Here is an 18,768-nt window from a genome sequence, read left to right on the forward strand (position 1 = left end):
CCACAGTACTTCAACATCTTGTTGAAAAAATATTTTTAAATTTAATAAGGATGTAACATTTCTGCTGCATCTATCAAACGAAACGAGACCAATCATATTACAGGAAATCTAACACCTCATATGTTTCAGTAAACAGCTACCAAACAGAACTCCACATCTTTTATTTGCTTAAGTGGTCATGGAATAACAACCTGCAGACCTACTCCTTATCAACAGTCTGGTTACTTTTGAGCATCTGAAAACAGGGCATTGTGTGTAAGATGTTTGCCACTGTCCAAAAGCCTCTGGATCTGATGGTATATCCTGCTATTTCTGTGAATATTTGTGTGTCATGTAAAGTATTAAACTCCATGGGCAGATCCCATTGTTTTCACATTCATCACTTATAGGCAGTGTTTAAATAACAGCGTCTATGTGTAGGTTTCTCTATCGAGGGGCCCTCCCAGGCTAAGATTGAGTGTGATGATAAAGGCGATGGATCGTGTGATGTTCGATACTGGCCGACTGAACCAGGTGACTATGCCGTCCATGTTATTTGTGATGACGAGGACATCAAGGACAGTCCCTTCATGGCCCACATCCTCCCTGCTGCCAGTGTCATCTTCCCTGAGAAGGTCAGATCAGAGCCTTGTTGAGTTTCAAACATTTTCCTGCATGTTTAATTTTTAAACATGTGATGTGTTTACTTCCTCAGGTGAAATGTTACGGTCCAGGTCTGGAGCCTTTGGGCTGCATTGTTAACAAACCTGCTGATTTCACCATTGATACCCATGGAGCTGGCAGAGGAGAGCTGAAGCTCTATGCTCAGGTGAGGATTCAGAGGCAGCCTCTCCATAATGTTTTAATAACACATTAACATCTTTTCAAAATCACACCAGTGTAAATCTGTTTGTGTTGTAGGATTCAGATGGTTTCCCCATTGACGTCCAGATCACAGATAATGGAGACAGCACCTACTTCTGTGTTTACATTCCCACAAAACCCATCAAACACACCATTATTGTCACCTGGGGTGAAGTCAACGTCCCCAACAGCCCATTCAGGGTATAAAACCAACACCAAATATAGTCTTACATTAAAGTCACTGAAGTATATCCTTTAAATCTGTTAATCCCACTCACAATGTCTGCAGTTTGTTGCAGTGTAAACTGGTCAATCATTAACATGAACATACAAATACCTTGCTCTTTGAATTATTACCAACTTACAACAGACACTATGTGAGATTAGTTTTAGCTTTGTTTTTTGTTAGTAATCAGTAAAACATTAAATGGAAAAAACTAAATTAACCTTTAACTTAAGCAGATGTCTGCTAAACACGATTTTTATTCGTTGAAGGACAAAATGCTGTCATGTAAATACAGAACTTTAGGGGACCCATAATAGAGCCTTGAGGTACTCCAGTGGCTGCAGTGTTTTATTAATAGTGTGTCGAGAGCTCAGTGTATCACCTCAAATGTTTCTTAGCAGAAAAAGATGAGTTTAAAATTTTCCTTAAAAGCATGGATGTTTATATTCCATGATTTCTTCCATATTTCAGCATTTGCATTTATTTGTTAGAGTCTAGATAGAAGCCAGGTTTATTGTTGCCAACAATGATGGTAATGTTGTGAATAAGGTGACTATCGGAGAGGGCAGCCATCCAGAGAATGTGAAAGTTTACGGTCCAGGTGTGGAGAAGACAGGACTGAAGGCCAACGAGCCGACTTACTTCACTGTGGACTGCAGTGAAGCCGGACAGGGTGAGACCTGTTTCATGTCTAATGTCCTCTTTTCATGTCCCGCCACCACAATGCACGACACATAGGAGATTGTTTTGTCTTTCTGATCGTTGAGCTTGATCTCCAATGAATGACTTTAACTCAGATTCAGACCAGCTGTGCAGCACACAAACATGCTGTAATGCCAAGTTTTGTTTTTATGAGTGTAATTAGAAAGAAATTAAATAGTACAGGAATACTGCTACATGATGTTTGAATATTACTGCAGAAATAACCTTGAATCTCTGTAATAGAGTTAATTATTATTTCCCTGCAGGTGATGTCAGCATTGGCATCAAGTGCGCTCCAGGTGTAGTCGGACCTGCCGAGGCTGACATCGACTTTGACATCATCAAGAACGACAACGACACATTCACAGTGAAGTACATGCCTCCGGGTCCCGGACAGTACACCATCATGGTGCTGTTCGCTGATCAGGTAAATGAGGGGTCAACAGTTGGATCAAATCTTAAATGCACATCTATGTTAAAACTGAATTTAAAAAAAACATCTCACACTTATTGTGTAAAACAGGAAATCCCTATTAGCCCCTTCAGAATAAAGGTGGATCCTTCCCATGATGCAGCCAAAGTCAGGGCAGAGGGACCTGGACTCAACAGGACAGGTGAGCTGGGTTTTATCACATTTGCGATCAATACAACACAAAAATCAGATACAAAACTGTGGAAGTGTTACTAATCACGTCCACATACAGGGGTCCACGAAGAGACCTGGTAATTAGTAAACCAGAGCTCAGGCTTCTTGGATGGTCTCTTAGTACAGTAATCACACAGCAGCCATTTTATTGGTTGGATGATCTCATATAACCCAGACCAGAAGCTGCTGCTGGCCTTCTACTGCTACTCAGTGGAGAGCGTGCTCTCTTCCTCCCTGGTATGCAAGGGCCACAACTGAGTACAGGAAGGCTGCGCAGAGGGTAATTAACACCACCCAAAAAGTCACTGGCTGCCCCCACCCCTGTCCACCCATCCACAAATCTAAACAATGGTCTGAGTAACCCTCATCACTCAGGCCACTCACACACAGACTCTGTTCAGACCAAGTCTTTTTGCACTACTTCCAAGTACTTTGTTCTCTAATTTGTGCCTTTCTCTTATTTTATATATTACCCTCTTGATTGTATATATTTTTCTGTTTTCTATTGATTCCAGCTGCCTACTATTTATAATTTATTCTGGCACAACTAGGGTGGAGCACCCACAGTTTTGATTTATATGTACAATGACAATAAAGGGTTATTCTATTCTATTCTTCTGATAATACAAACTTTAAATAATCTAAAGAGACTGTATCAGACTATAAACATCTATATCTGTTGTAAAGTTGGACATTTTAATCTTTAATTAGTCTGTTAGGACTGGCTCACTGCTGGAGCCCCTGTTCCCATCAGGGGGACAGCAGGTTTTAGCTTGTTATCTGTATTAAATTAGATAAAGTAAAATTTTATTTATATAGCACCTTTCTAGACAGAGAATCACAAAGTGCTGCACATAGAAGAACCTTATTAATAAAGTTTCTGTCTGAACTTTGCAGGGGTGGAGGTGGGTAAGCCCACCCACTTCACCATTTATACAAAGGGAGCTGGTAAAGCCAAACCTGAGGTCCACTTCACCGGAGCAACTAAAGGTGATGCCGTCCGAGACTTTGAGATCATCGACAACCATGACTACTCATACACTGTCCGCTACACGGCAGTGCAGCAGGTAACACACCAACTTCACATGTGTGATGGATTACCTGTGAGGTGACTGATGGACATAAGTTAAGCACTGCTTGTGTTTCTCTCAGGGGAGCATGTCCATCATTGTGTGTCATGGAGGAGACCCCATCCCAAAAAGTCCATTCACCATCATTGTGGCCCCCCCACTGGACCTCAACAAGGTCAAAGTTCAGGGACTGAACAACAGTAAGTCTGTGAGGAAAAAAATGGAACATTTATCATACAGAAGCAAAGTGCTTCCATACGGAGCCCTGATCAGGTTTCATGACGCAGCAGATGAAGCACAGAATGCGTGTTTCCAGCTAAATTCCTGGAATTATTCATCACAAATTCCTAAATACAAGCTGCTGTTTAGCTTTAGATTACAGGATGTTTCCATAGAGAGTCCTGCACAGTTTGGTACTAATTATAATAAGTGAGGTGGAGAGTAAATGATGGATTAGATGAGTAAACAAAAGAATCCAGGAGTTCCTCTGAAAGACAATCACAACCCCTTCATGGGGATCCTTAATGACTCTGAGCTGCTGTTCATTCAAGCTCTGTTTCATTAAATTTAATCTAACTGATGTGTAATTCTGATCTGCAGTGGAAATTTCTCTTCTTTCTGAATCATTTAACATAAAACAAGCTTGAACTGCTTAGACCGCTTTTCCATTTCGTTTATAATCGGTATCAAAGGATTCCAACAGAAATATCCCTTAATGTGCAGCCGAACACACGCCAGCATTTCCAAAAAAAATAGCTTTTCATCTTTATGTCTAAAGCTGCATCCACACAGGAAAAAATTCACATGGTGACAGGAAAATCAATGACATTCAATGATGTCACGCGTGACATAAACGTTTCTCAACTTTAAGGAGAGCAATTAAAGTGATTGCTAATTAGCTCAGGATACTGGTGAATGACATATGACTGGCTAGTAAATACATTAGAATGTTACCTAGGTAACTGGAGCCTGGTAGCGACCAACCATCAGGTTGAAAGCGATGCACGGTGAGTGAATTGTCCTCTGTGTGGGTACAGCTTAAAAAGATGTTCAGACTTCACTGTTATCAACATCCTAAACCCCAAACCCCTGTTCCTGCTGACCATCCTGCTGTTTCTGTGCACTAATCAGAAGTAGACGTTGGGAAGGATCAGGAGTTCTCCATCTGTACTCAAGGTGCTGGAGGTCAGGGCAAACTAGACGTGAAGATCACCTCCCCTTCTCGTCGACCAATCCCCTGCAAGGTAGAGTCGGGCACAGCCAATGAGGTTCATACAGTGAAGTACATTCCTCCTGAGGAAGGACCATACAGAGTGGACATCAGCTACGATGGGAACCCTGTCCCAGGAAGTCCATTCACTGTGGAGGGCATCATGCCCCCTGATCCTTCAAAGGTGAGTTAAGATCACAACAACCCACACTGATAGAATTTTAATATTTGTCAGAATAAGTAAAGACATGTGGTTATCCTAATTGGGCTTTCATCGAGTCAGCAAAGATGCACAGAAAAAAGTATCAGACACCAACTAGGAAGGATCAGAAAGGTACTTAGGACTTAGTTGAGAAATCCTTGTGTAAATCTTTACTTGTGTGAATGTTTTTCAGGCCTACCAGTTTAGTAATCCATGGATGTTCAGTCAATCATCTGTGCTGATTCTGGTGCAAACCTCAGACTTAAAGCTAATGTCTTCTGCTAACCAGCATTAATAAGTATTCCTTGTGTCTCTTCTGGTTTTTTTCATTTACTTTCCAGGTGCGAGCATATGGTCCAGGCCTTCAGGGTGGTGTGGTAGGCAAACCAGCCCCCTTTGCCATTGACACAAAGGGTGCTGGTACTGGTGGTCTGGGTCTGACAGTGGAGGGGCCGTGTGAGGCCAAGATTGAATGCCAGGACAATGGTGATGGATCCTGCTCTGTGTCCTACCTGCCGACTGAGCCTGGTGAATACGCCATCAACATCCTGTTTGCAGACCAGCACATCCCCGGTTCCCCCTTCAAGGCTGTGGTCCAGTCAGTGTTTGACCCCAGCAAGGTGACAGCCAGCGGCCCCGGGCTGGAGCAAGGCAAGGTCAACGAGGCTGGAACCTTCACGGTGGACTGCTCCAAAGCCGGAGAGGATGAGCTCACCATCGAGATCATCTCTGACTCTGGGGCCAAAGCTGAAGTTCACATTCAGAACAACAGTGATGGGACCTACTCCATCACATATATACCCCAGTGCCACGGCATGTACACCATCACCATTAAATATGGAGGACACATGGTGCCAAAGTTCCCCATTCGCTTGCAGGTGGACCCAGCTGTTGACACCAGCGGAGTGAAGGTCTATGGACCAGGAGTGGAACCCAGAGGTGAGCACTTAAAGATGTTTTAATGCCCAGTTAAAAGAAGGATGTCTGAGGTTTGTATACTTTAATCAAACACAAATGTAAAACAATATCTGGTCATCAAATTTGCTCATCGATTTTGTGCTCTAAACACGACAGAAAACTCAGTAGATTTTGCACACGTGTGAGAAGCTGTGAAAATGTACTGATTTTATTAGCTGTAAACATGCAGGGGTGCAAAATGCTTCCACAAAAACCCCTGCAAAATTTTAGTGACGCAATGCCACTGCCATGTATGTGTATAAAATATGATACACGCACCTGATATAAAAACATGTCCAGAAACGCCCCTGACCCTAACAGGACGTCTGCCACTAAAGATGCAGGGGTTTTGGTTCCTCTATGTTATGGGGTACACATTACCTTCTATTTACCTTAATAAACCATAGGGGAGCCTTTAACTTGTTTTCAGCCCTAATTAGCCTATCCGTCTCAGTGATTAGAGTTTCCAAACTCTCTGCTGTTCTGAGGTCTGTTTTTACGACGACAGGACTGTTTCCAGTGTGATCTGGTTTAGGCTCAGCTCTCTGTGGTTGGTTCATTGGCCTCCTGGACGCCACCAGACTCCATTATCACAGTTAATAAACTCCCAACAGCACATTTAGTTTGTATGTTGTTCTTTTTTTAATTATTACGTTTTTCTTTCCGTATTTCGATTGCAGTCTTTATTAAATTGAGATTAAAGTAAAACCAATAAAAGAGCACTGAAGTCATAAAGTCTTATAATGAGAACAAATGGGAGAAGTTGCTGAATGCTCACGTTACTAATTTAATCAATAAACAAAGAGCAAAGAAGAAATGAGTGCTTGTTGCATTACTCTGATGGATTTATCCTGAAACAACCTTTGGTCCTGATCTAAGTCATGCTGTGAAAGTTAAAATATGAGGCTGGAAAGTGATAGAACATCATACCTCTAACAGAGCCACGGCATCCAAAATAAACTTGTTGTTCTATTCAATCAGACCTGAAAGCAGCGACTGAGAAAGAGTTTGCTGAGCTCAGAGACTTTTATCCAATCAGACTTCACTGGAGTCGCCCCCTGCTGGAAATGACAGAAAATGCAGCACTAGAAGCTAAAGTCCATCTTTTGTAATAACTATGATCTGTGTTAATGATACACGTTTTCTATCATGTTTGGGTTTTTTTAAATTTATGTGACTGGAACCAAAAACATAAATTAAGTGATTAATATGGCTGATTGTTTGTAAACTGAACACGAATTCTGTAGCACTTTAAATAATCTGTTCAGTATGACTGTATTCAGTGAAACATTTCAAATATTTTACTGTCTTTGGATATGATTAAAAGTGATGAGTCGTTCTCTGCATCTTGGTAAAAAATGGGATGTTATATTTCATGGAGACATTGACTAACTTTCTTCTCTACTTTTTTGTCTTCGTGCTGCTTTCCTCTCCGCAGGCATCCTGAGGGAAGTAACCACTCATTTCATCGTGGACGCTCGAGCTCACTACAAGAGCGGTGGCAGCCATATCAAAACCTCGATCTCAAATCCGTCAGGCACCAACACAGACGCCTACGTCACCGACAAGGGAGATGGGACATACAAAGTCGAGTACACACCGTATGAGGACGGTAAGCCTGAGACCTGTGTGTTGTTTGTGAGCCTGGCTGCAGATCGTCAGCAGAGACAGAGGACGGGCAAGACGATGGTTTGCTGCTGGTTTGTGGGTGTTTTTCCACTGCAACACCTCCTAATTGTGAAATAAAATTCCATTTGGCTTTCATAAGGCTTGTTTTCCCTCGCCAGCCATGAAGGACTGTTGGCTGAACTGCGGTCAGTCTGTGTACAGAGGGGTTAGCAGCAATCAACATCCAGGGCATAATTACCATTCCAGAGCAAATATATCTGATTTAATATTTAAGTGCCTGAAGCTCAGACAAATATCTGCTGCTCAAAGCTTAACCCTGCATGTGCTACTGTTATAGTCAGTTATAGTAATGTACTGAACATCAGTTACAATGATTGGATTCTGGTCCTTTAACCTCTCAGTGAGGAGCGGGTTTGGACCAAGGGTATTTATAGCTGCAGTCTGTCGGCGCTCAGCAGATGGTTTTCCACTGATAGTGAAGTGTGACATGTTAGAGTCCATTGCATTGTGGGAAAGAAATACTCAGTCAGACTGGAATTTTAATGGAAGCTGATTCTTTGTCTGGTTTACTCCCACTCTGCCTGAGAGGTTGCTGGTTAAAAACTGAACCGTGGGGTAAAAAAAATGAGTGACCATTAAATGTTTGGGTTACTTTGAAACAACACACTCAACAGCTGAAGACGGATAAATAAATAAATGTGTAAAGCATTTAATTTGTATTTCTTCGTATACAAGTTTAAGAGAACAAACAAATTACAGAGCAATGAGGAGGTTACTCAGTGACATCTACACATCGGATCACTGCAGAATGGTTTCACCCACATTATCTTGACTCTATCCATTAAAATACTCACTTTTACTGGACTCTTGTTTGCTGAAGGTTTACATCTGATTGAAGTTCTTTTGGATGACATCTCGGTGCCAAAGAGTCCGTTCAGGGTGTCCGTGAGCGAGGGTTGTGATCCCAGTCGAGTCCGAGCCTACGGTCCAGGTTTGGAGGAAGGACTGGTGAACAAACCAAACCGATTCACTGTTGAGACCAGGTATCGTCACTCTGTTTTTAAATCCAGAATAGATTTTATAGCATCCATAGATCTCTGTTTAAACATCCTAAACTTCCTTTTTGTTTCATGCGTGCCTCAGAGGTGCTGGCACTGGGGGACTTGGCCTGGCCATTGAGGGTCCATCAGAGGCAAAAATGTCATGTAAGGACAACAAAGATGGCAGCTGCAGTGTGGAGTATATCCCCTTCACACCTGGAGAATATGACGTCAATATCACCTTTGGAGGCTTACCGATCCCAGGTGAAGGTCACTTAACCCTGTAGGGTGTGGTTTGGATATAACTGACTCTGCGCTTTTCTAAGGAAAAGATATCTGCAATCAAGAGCGTCTATTACTTCACTTGTCTTTCAGGGAGTCCATTCCGGGTCCCAGTGCGAGAGCTGGTTGATCCCAGTATGGTGAGGTGTTCAGGTCCTGGCCTTGGAAGTGGAGTCCGGGCTCATGTTCCTCAGACCTTTACTGTAGACAGCAGCAAGGCAGGGCTGGCTCCCCTGTCAGTTCAGCTATATGGACCAACAGGTAAGATTACAAAGACTTATTAACCTCATAACATTGCCCAGGCCATTGGTAACCAGGAAAGCTGTTCCAAAAAAGCTGCACCTGCCTTACCTTATACCCGTGGGACTTCCAGTCAGACCAACTCATTATCAAGCTGGAGTTAAATCTTTCTTTAGTAGTATTGTCATGAAACTCTCCCATTAGCTTTAATCAGCTGATATCACCTCATTGTGGCCTTGCCCTGTGCTCTGGTTTGTCTTCAGGTGTAGCTGAGCCACTCAACATCACAGATAATGGTGATGGCACTCACACGGTCAACTATACTCCTGCCAACGATGGCCCATATACGGTGTGCGTAAAGTATGCCGACCAGGAAGTGCCCCGGAGGTTGGTATTGAAGAGAAGCGTGTACAAGACAGTTCTGGTCCTTCAGGGTCAGATTTAACCTTTCTAACTGTCTCTTCAGTCCTTTTAAAATCAAGACGTTACCGGCTCATGATGCTAGCAAAGTTCGAGCCAGTGGTCCCGGTCTGAATGCATCTGGGGTTCCAGCCAGCTTGCCAGTGGAGTTCACCATTGATGCCAGAGATGCTGGAGAAGGACTGCTCACCGTCCAGATTCTGGTGAGTCTCCTGTCCTGAAATCATCATTGTGCTGCCCGGTCAGTGTTTGGCAGGGAGGTGTCTGTCGTGTCTTGTTGCTCTTCTGTGACCTGTTTCTGACTCACCCCGATTCAAACACAGACCGGCGGGCTTGTTGCTGTCACTGCAGGGTCCAGACGGCTGCAGTCGCGAGGCTTCATTGTTTGTGGAAGACTGGGGCAGGAGGGTGTGGGAGACTCACATAGTAAAGAAAACCATCCCCTTCAGTATTCTTAGGAGAGGCTCTGTAAGCCCTGCACTCTCTCCCTTCACCTCCTTCCCCCTTTACCTGTCTCTTGTCCCCCCGCCCAACCCACCTGTTCTCCCCCGCTGACTGCCTCCTCATTGTGTAGCCTTTGGCTGTTTTCACCGCTCTTATATTCTGCATAAGATCTAAAGTGTGAATATTCCTGTGACGCTAATAACATCCATGAAACTCATTATTAGTTTCATGGATGTTATTAAAAACTGAGACTCAAAGAAAGAATAGCTCTTATAATCAACTCCTTAATATAGAATCTTATCTGTTAGTTACACTTAAATGGAAATCTTATAATGGAAGAACTGTAAGGATAAAATAAGAGTGAGAGAACGAATTTCAGCCCTTTCCCTTAGCAGTTCACATCTGATCTGGCAGATGGTAGGATGTTAGGTAAATGCTCTTAGTTAAAGCCTTTTAAACGAAGCTCATAGTTTCCTGTGTTAGAGTCCAAGTACTTGAAATATCACTTTCAATGTTCATCAAATCAACAACAGATTCAAAAAATTATCTGCTGGAACGTTAGAAGCAAATTTTCATTGGCAGCACTTTGCTTGGCTTCCACCCCTCTGTGGTCTGCACGTGCACTGACTCCATTCAGTTTGTTTAACGAGTTAACAGACATATTTGATTTTGAGTTGTTAACTAACCAGAGTTTTTGGTAAACCTGCTTCCATTCAATGATCCATCCATCCACTTGTCTGACCTGTCATTGCTGCAGTGAATAGTTAGATCCTGTGAGAACACTTGTGGACGTGACAAGCCCACTGCTCTCAAACCATCAGCGGCCATCAGGTCTACGATAGTGTTCATAATGCTGTAGCTGTTAATCTTTCTGATACACACTTTAGTTTTTCACATGGATATAAGCTGTAGATGCCTGCTTCCACACAGCAGGGGGCGCTGCTGCACAGGGAGGTTAAATCAGATTTTTTTTTTTTTTTTTTTTTACGCCTGTTTTTATATTCAACTGCTCATTGCTGACACAGTGAAAAGTTTTAGATCCAGAAGTCTGAATTTCATGTTGGTTGTTTGATCTCTAACATATTTGTTTATCCAGAAAATCTGTTTTGTCCTCTTCTTCTGTGCAAGATACAGAAACCGGGAATTACCAATACTGCAATGAGAAGTATATTCTACTTTGTACAAAAGCAGGGGCAGGATGAGCAGTGCCAGAGCCCTACAGAATGACCTGCAGCAGGCTACTGGTGTGAATGTCTCCGACCAAACAATCCATTGATTGCATTTATGTATCACAAAGATTCCTAAAAATCATCAAAAGAAGTTGGAAATTATCATTAGAGACCAAAACAGTTTCTGTATCAGGTTGTAAAGATGTTTATTTCTAATGTAAGGTTTTAACTGATGCACTGCTGGAACCTCTGCTGGACATCAGAGGAACTGCAGGTTTGTAGCTTCAGTGTCGCTTCCACCCAGCAGTTCAGTTTGTTTGTGTCCACACATGAAGAAATGAGCCTCAGTCTGGTGACCAAGAAGATCTCTGATCTCCGTAAAATAAAATTAATTTGACTTCATATTACTTTTCCCTTTTCTTACTATCGATGGCAGATGGTAGGAGACCAGTGATGGGCAATGGGACCTATTTATGTTTTCTGTACCCCAAACATGACTAACTTCTTGTCTGTACGCTTCCAGGATCCAGAGGGAAAACCCAAGAAGGCGACCATTCGAGACAACAGAGATGGGACTTACACAGTGTCCTACGTGCCGGACATGGCGGGCCGCTACACCATCACCATCAAATACGGAGGAGATGAGATCCCGTACTCACCTTACCGGATCCACGCCCTGCCCACCGGAGATGCCAGCAAGTGTCTGGTCACAGGTTAGGCTCCACCCATCAGCACTGAAACTTAAACTTTATCATTGGAAGCTTAGCAGCATCACTGATTGTAGTTGTTTTCCTACAGTGTCGATTGGAGGACACGGACTCGGTGAGTGGCCTCAACTTTCTTAGACTCACTGAACGCCAACAGATAAACAGCATTTCAGTTTTGCATAAAACAGCAGCTGCTTAACTAACCAACCAGCAACTACACATATATACTGAACGGTGGATATTTAAAATGGACACTGATTCATTGAGTTTAATGTTTTCTCAAATTTTGGTTCTAGCATCTTGTACCAGAACACTTAGACTAGCTTGTGTGTGTTTTGTTGTGTGTGTGTGTGTGTGTGGTGGGGGGGGGGGGGGGGGTGTTTGGGTGTTTGCTTTAAAAGGTGTTAAGATACCATTCCTAGTAGTAAGGGTCACCTCAGAAGTTATTATTATTAATAATAAGAATATAAAATTAGCTGGAAGCTGTTATATATGGAAGGAACTGAATAAAATAAGATGCTAAACATGCAGTGATTTCTGTTCTCAGAGGCCAGAAGATGGGCTGGGAGTTTCTCTGAGCTTTCAGAATGAGTGACGGGAAATTCGCTAAGCAATGGCTAAACTAAATCCCAGTACGCGCTGGGAACTGGACATCTGTCAGTGCAGCTTGAAGCTACTTAAAAATGTTTTGGTGTGTAGGGTGGAGAATTAAAAATGCTTGGAGGTCACTGGATAAACTCCAGTGGACATATGTGTAACTACCCACAATTACTGTCACTGTATTTGTCCAGTCAGTCTGTCTGGAAAACAGAAGGAAATCCAAGATTTATTATAAGTATGTTTTGCACTTTAAACCCACCCAAACAAATTCAAACACACTCAGTGCAAACTGAAATAAATGACAAAGACTTTAATTTATTTTTTTATTTAAGGGTTTCTATTTTGCAATAAACACATTGATAATAAACAGAATAGAGATTAACAACCCACTCTAACAGCTCATTGAGCAGCACTCACTCTGAGGCTGGGTACACCACCGTTATCAGAACCTTTTTCTTATAATCACTGCTCACGATCACTCTTAAAGCTTCCCCTAATCAACTCAGCATCATTCTAAACATTTAACCTCCCTGGTATTAGTGTGTGCTTTCTTTCATTAACATTAATCACTTCAGAAATCACTGCTTTGACTCTGTTGGTTCCACAAATGTCTTGTCAGGTTCAGGAATTGGACCAACCATCCAGATCGGAGAGGAAACAGTCATCACCGTGGATGCAAAGGCTGCAGGGAAAGGTAAAGTCACCTGTAAGGTGTCAACGCCGGACGGAGCGGAGCTGGATGTGGATGTAGTGGAGAACGCAGATGGGACGTTTGATATTTATTACACGGCTCCAGAGCCAGGGAAGTACGTCATCACCATCCGCTTCGGAGGGGAACACATTCCTAACAGCCCCTTCCATGTCGTGGTGAGTCACCACCCTGAAAACACCATGATTTGGGCTTAGCTGATTTCAGTTTGGGACTGAGTTGGGGTCAAGTGGTCAGGTTAGCTTTGTTTTGCTTTGACTTTCTGGCCTGTTATTGTTGGTTTTATGGGGATGGATTTGGGATAGTTTAGGTTGAGGTTAGTTTAGGTTGGGTTAGGATTTTTTTTTCTTGGTTCAGAGTGGTTTTGTTTGGGATTTGTTGGCATGAGTTTGGTTTGGCTTTGGTCGGGTTTTTGTTTAGGGTTACATAGTTAGGTTTGATTTGGGATGGTTTGAACTGGTTTGGGGCAGTTTGGTGTTTGTTGGGGTTGGTTTTGGGATAGTTTAAGTTGGGGTTTTTGGATTGGGTTTTGTTTGGTTTGAAGGTCAGTCCTTCCAAGGCTTCTTCATGTAAATACCAAAGTAGTTTTACGCCTCCAACTATCTCAACCCATCTGAATCTATCAGATTTGGAGCCACTGGAGATCGATTAGCTAATGGCTCATTTATTTAACACTCTGTATAACTGCATGTCTTTCACAACTGATCTTGGGATTTTTTTTTTCATGAATATTAGTTGTCACTATGAAAAAACAAATATTAAAATTATTTAGTTGACCCCCAAACAAAACAAACTCTTTGAATAAAACTGTGAAACTGTGAATTCTTCACAGCATTGACACGATGGAGAAACCTCCAGTTTAAGGAAAATAAATGTATTATTATTTATTATTTTGTTCATCTTTTTGTTTTCTTTTATTTTTGTGGCTGTTTTTGTATTTTTTTGTATCTTATGTATGTATTTGTTTTATGTCTCATTTTTTATTTGATTTTAAGTTGCAGTCTATTTTATCCTTAATTTTTCTTTGACTATTTGTTTTAATTTTGTTTATTTGTTGTATTGTTCCATATTTTAATTATGTTTCAGATTTATTTCCTGAAACTGTGGAAAATTGCTGCGCTTTTTGGTCTGTTTGTTTCTGGTTTGCTTGTGTTTGTAATGGCTGCACCTTGTTCCTCGTCAGGCAAGTGATACCATCCCAATAATAGAGGAACCATGTGACAAGCTTCAGTTACAGCAGCCCTACTCTCCCTATGCGGCCTTCTCCCCTCAATGGGTATCATCATTACCTCCACACCTGCTGTTTATCTGCCGCTGCGTCTCCTCTTCATAAAAACCGTCATCTGTTCCTCGCTTTGCCCTCCATCACTGCAGCGTTTCCTGTCCCACAGTCGATACCGACCCACATTCACTTATTGATTGATCTCTGGCTCAGCATGAGGCTGCATGTTTAATCTGCATGATCATCATCTCCTGCTGGGAGGGCAGCTGGGGGCTACTCTTATTAACACTACCCTCTGATTTTTACCCTCTGACTGGCTGATATCAGAGACAATTCAGCATGTCAACTTTTCTTCAACATCTGGAGAGTAGCTGATCCAGATGTTCTGACAATGTGATGATTTTAGAGAAATAGTTTCAAGACAGATTTGATCTGTTTTGTATTATTTCAGAGAATTGTGTATTTTCTTTGGAAAGAAACTATAACATTCGGATTGTCTACATTCAAAGGAACTACTTCCTCTTCCGCCTTTCATAGTCATGTGCGAAATACGGCTGTATAAATGTCTCGCAGCCCCTTGGCGTGCGCACTCACAACAATGGCTGAGCGTAATTGTGCGGACGTATTTTACCTCCACAAACAGCCGGGTAGTACGTCACGAGCTGGAGTGAAACTGCCGTCTGCTCCTTGCTATCTAATACATAACCGGGCGCTGACGTAAACGCTTCTGTTTAATTATTTTCTGTTTGACGTTTATTCAGCTGTGTGAAAACCCCGAAGGGATTAATAAAGTTACATTTAATTTAATCTAATCTAATAACTTTAATCTCAGCCAAACCGATTTAGTCACGAACAAATAAAACACTGAAAAAGCCAAACAATAACATTTTTAAGTTATCAAAGTGACTATATCATGTTTAACCCGAGTAGCGAAAGACCGCGGGGGTTTGAAGAACGATGTTGGATCGGCTCAGATATTTGAAGTTTACACAGCTACATTCTCACCTGAAAATATGTTAAAAGTTTTTTGCGACCCAGAAAGAGAAATAAGAGTAATATTAAAACTAAGCAGCTGCCGCCATTGTTGGAAACTGGAATTGGCTGGGCCGCGACTATGAATTCTGCGATATGGTTTTTCAATTTTGTTGTCCGGGTGGAAAATCGGGAGAAATTCGGGAGAATGGTGGCTCCGGGAGATTTTCGGGAGGGGCACTGAAATTCGGGATTCTCCCGGAAAAATCGGGAGGGTTGGCATGTATGGTTGTGGCAACATCACTAACCTTGTCAAACACCTCAGAGTAAATCATATCACAGAATATGACGAGCGTATGTTGAGGTGAACTGAAGAGGAGAGGGACAGGTGCTGCTAGGGCGAGACAGACGTCTCTCACGGAGTCCTTTAGTGCTGCAGGCAGGCAAGGTGTTCAAATAGCACAACTTCAGTTTTTTATTTCTATATGATGAACTCTGCATTATTAAGTGATAAGAACAAGTAATCTGATGTCCTGTAATCATTATAATTACAATAAATAAAAATAAGTTTTTGTACAAAGTATCGGTATCGGATCAGTATCGTCGATACCACCCTGAATATTCTTGGTATCGGATTGGAAAGAAAATCAGTGGTATCACACATCACTAGTTACAGCCCGATTTGCAGACGCTTGGTTAGTATCAGGTAAATGTTAAGTGGTAGGAACGTTTCTGCTGGGTTGTTGTTGTGGGGGGGGATGAAAAATAATAAAGGACACTCATTGGAGTAATGGCGCAGTCGTCTGTTCTGTACGTTAGCAGTCAAAAACATCAAGAACTGACAACACCCCCAGGGCTTGCTCTGTATGATCCAAATGCTGAAACGTGCGTATCAGCTGATTCATCTTCGTATGGCTTGGGAGCAGTGCTTCTCCAGCGGCACGCCGATCTAGGGTGGAAACCAGTAGCATACGCTTCAAAAGCTCTCAGCGCGACAGAGCAGCGATATGCTCAAATTGAGAAGGAGGCCCTCGCTTCAACATGGGCCTGTGAGAGGTTTGCAGAGTTCCTAATTGGGAAAACATTCCACATTGAAACAGACCACAAACCTCTGGTCTCGTTGCTTGGCTCCAAGGGCCTGGACGAGCTTCCACCTCGTATACAACGTCTACGCATGCGATTGATGAGGTTCTCTTATACCATATCTCATGTTCATGGTAGAGACATTGCAACAGCAGATGTACTGTCCAGAGCTCCTGTATGTGACACAACTGAGGGTTTGCCGGAGGAAGAAATCAACTTGTATGTGGAGTCCGTCATAGCAAGCCTGCCAGCCACAGAGCCACGACTCAGAGAAATCCAGACACATCAGGACAATGACAGCATTCTAAGCCAGCTGAAGAAGTTCTGTGTGGAAGGATGGCCAGATAAGTACTCCATCGAAAGGGTTTTCCAGCCTTATCTGCCATTTTCAGGTGACCTCACAGTCCACAATGGTTTGCTTCTTTATGGGAGCAGAATAGTGATTCCCACATCACTCAGAGCAGACATTCTGTCTAAACTACATGAGGGACACCTAGGAATAACAAAATGCAGAGAGAGAGCTAAACAATCTGTTTGGTGGCCAGGCCTGAGCAGTGAGCTGATAAAAGTGATTGGGACCTGTGACACTTGCTGCCGTGAGCGGACTAACCACAAAGAAACCATGCTACCTACCGAGTTCCCACAAAGACCGTGGGCCATGGTTGGAACTGATCTGTTCCAGATAGAGAATAAACAGTACCTGGTCATTGTGGATTACTTTTCCAGATTCTTCGAAGTTGCCAAACTGACATCTACAACATCAGAGGCAGTGATCGAGCACTGTAAATCAATCTTTGCACGTCATGGCATACCAGAGCGGGTTCGCTCTGATAATGGACCTCAGTTTTCGTCTGATTCCTTCAAAAGATTTGCACAAGAATGGGGTTTTAGCCATGAGACATCCAGTCCCCACTTCCCTCAGAGCAATGGGGAGGCCGAGAGGGCAGTCAGGACCATCAAAAGTCTTCTTAAAAAGTCTGGCGATCCCTATCTCGCCCTTATGGCATACCGGGCCACTCCATTGGCAAATGGCTACAGCCCAACGGAGCTTCTCATGGGTAGAAGGATAAGGACAACTATTCCTGTCATCCCATCACAGCTAAATCCAAGAGGTACGGACACAGACAAGCTCAAAGCTATAGAACAATCGTACAGACAAAAACAAAGACAAAACTACAACCGCAGACACAGAGCACATGATATGCTACAGCTCAATCCTGGAGACAAAGTGTGGGTCTCAGACATGGATACTAGAGGGACAGTCGTGTCCATGGCAGGCTCACCGAGGTCCTACATCATCGAGACAGCAAAGGGCACGCTGAGAAGAAACCGTTACCATCTTACATGGACACCTGGGGCACCGGAGACTTCTGGCGATCCACCAGAGGCTTCACCTGAGAACTCTGTTCCAGCTGCACAGATTGTGTCGGTTCCAGACACTATCTCACAGGAGGCCAGCCAGCAGACTCCTGAAGCTGGGAGCCAAATCCCACCCAGGTCTAGGAGGCCTCCAGCATACCTAAAAGACTATGTTTGCTCATAGGGCTGGAACTGAGTGAGCAATGGGGCAGAATAATCCCCACACTCAGGCTGAGGGCTGGGTAGTCTACCCCATCCCTCATAGAGACAATGAGAAATAAAGCAAATGGTTGCACTGTTTAAACATGTTGTTTGTAGCTGCACCAAATAGTTCAGAAATGTGCACTTATGCTTAGTGTTCAGAGTTGTATACTTTGAGAGTTTATTTTTGGACATTCTGAGTAGTCTGGTTTGAAACCAACGAGTTCAGTAAACAAGCTGTTACCAGATAAAGCACAAGGACATAGTAATAGTATACTTTAAAGCGTGCGGGTCTAATCTGTTTTCTTGGTTATATTCCAGCATCACATCCTATTTAGTAGGGGGGATGTAGTATCAGGTAAATGTTAAGTGGTAGGAACGTTTCTGCTGGGTTGTTGTTGTGGGGGGGATGAAAAATAATAAAGGACACTCATTGGAGTAATGGCGCGTCTCGTGTGTCTGTGAGTTATGCCTCCAGTCAAATAACATCCATAACCTCAAATAACGTAACAGTGCGCAGAGGTTCAGGAGCAGAAGTTCCATTGTAAACATACCACGGCAGACCAACGATGTTTCCATGAACATGCTTTTCAGCATCTCTTTATTGACCACTTTTCACACACGGTTGCTGTACGCATACAGCCGGCTGAGCTTTTCAGCTCACAGCCCGACACACACCAACACAACAGCATAGATAGCACAGACGTTAAGGCGGCGAGGCGTGATTGCGGGTGCCGCTCAGGTGCGTCCGCCTCCCCTGCAGCGGCGCTGCAGACCACGCCCCGCCACACACATTAACCAGGTAAAATACATATTTAGGCAGAATTTTGCTAAT

General features: G+C 43.0%; 1 protein-coding gene across 1 annotated transcript in view; it reads left to right on the forward strand.

The window, feature by feature from the left end:
• Nucleotides 1-18,768, forward strand: part of flncb (filamin C, gamma b (actin binding protein 280)) — a gene marked incomplete in the record, with an annotated part of 57,174 nt that overhangs the window by 24,060 nt on the left and 14,346 nt on the right. The window contains 20 exon segments of the mRNA XM_042226719.1: nucleotides 421-614; nucleotides 695-808; nucleotides 901-1,044; nucleotides 1,619-1,742; nucleotides 2,038-2,198; nucleotides 2,295-2,385; nucleotides 3,315-3,484; nucleotides 3,570-3,687; nucleotides 4,619-4,881; nucleotides 5,241-5,838; nucleotides 7,295-7,468; nucleotides 8,366-8,528; nucleotides 8,629-8,789; nucleotides 8,901-9,068; nucleotides 9,311-9,434; nucleotides 9,514-9,670; nucleotides 11,604-11,793; nucleotides 11,879-11,902; nucleotides 13,007-13,254; nucleotides 14,280-14,372. Of these exon segments, the coding sequence (XP_042082653.1) occupies nucleotides 421-614; nucleotides 695-808; nucleotides 901-1,044; nucleotides 1,619-1,742; nucleotides 2,038-2,198; nucleotides 2,295-2,385; nucleotides 3,315-3,484; nucleotides 3,570-3,687; nucleotides 4,619-4,881; nucleotides 5,241-5,838; nucleotides 7,295-7,468; nucleotides 8,366-8,528; nucleotides 8,629-8,789; nucleotides 8,901-9,068; nucleotides 9,311-9,434; nucleotides 9,514-9,670; nucleotides 11,604-11,793; nucleotides 11,879-11,902; nucleotides 13,007-13,254; nucleotides 14,280-14,372 (3,479 nt within the window).

Source organism: Haplochromis burtoni, unplaced genomic scaffold (genome assembly GCF_018398535.1).
Source record: "Haplochromis burtoni strain Fernald_Lab_line unplaced genomic scaffold, NCSU_Asbu1 Contig_224, whole genome shotgun sequence".
NCBI lineage: Eukaryota > Metazoa > Chordata > Actinopteri > Cichliformes > Cichlidae > Haplochromis > Haplochromis burtoni.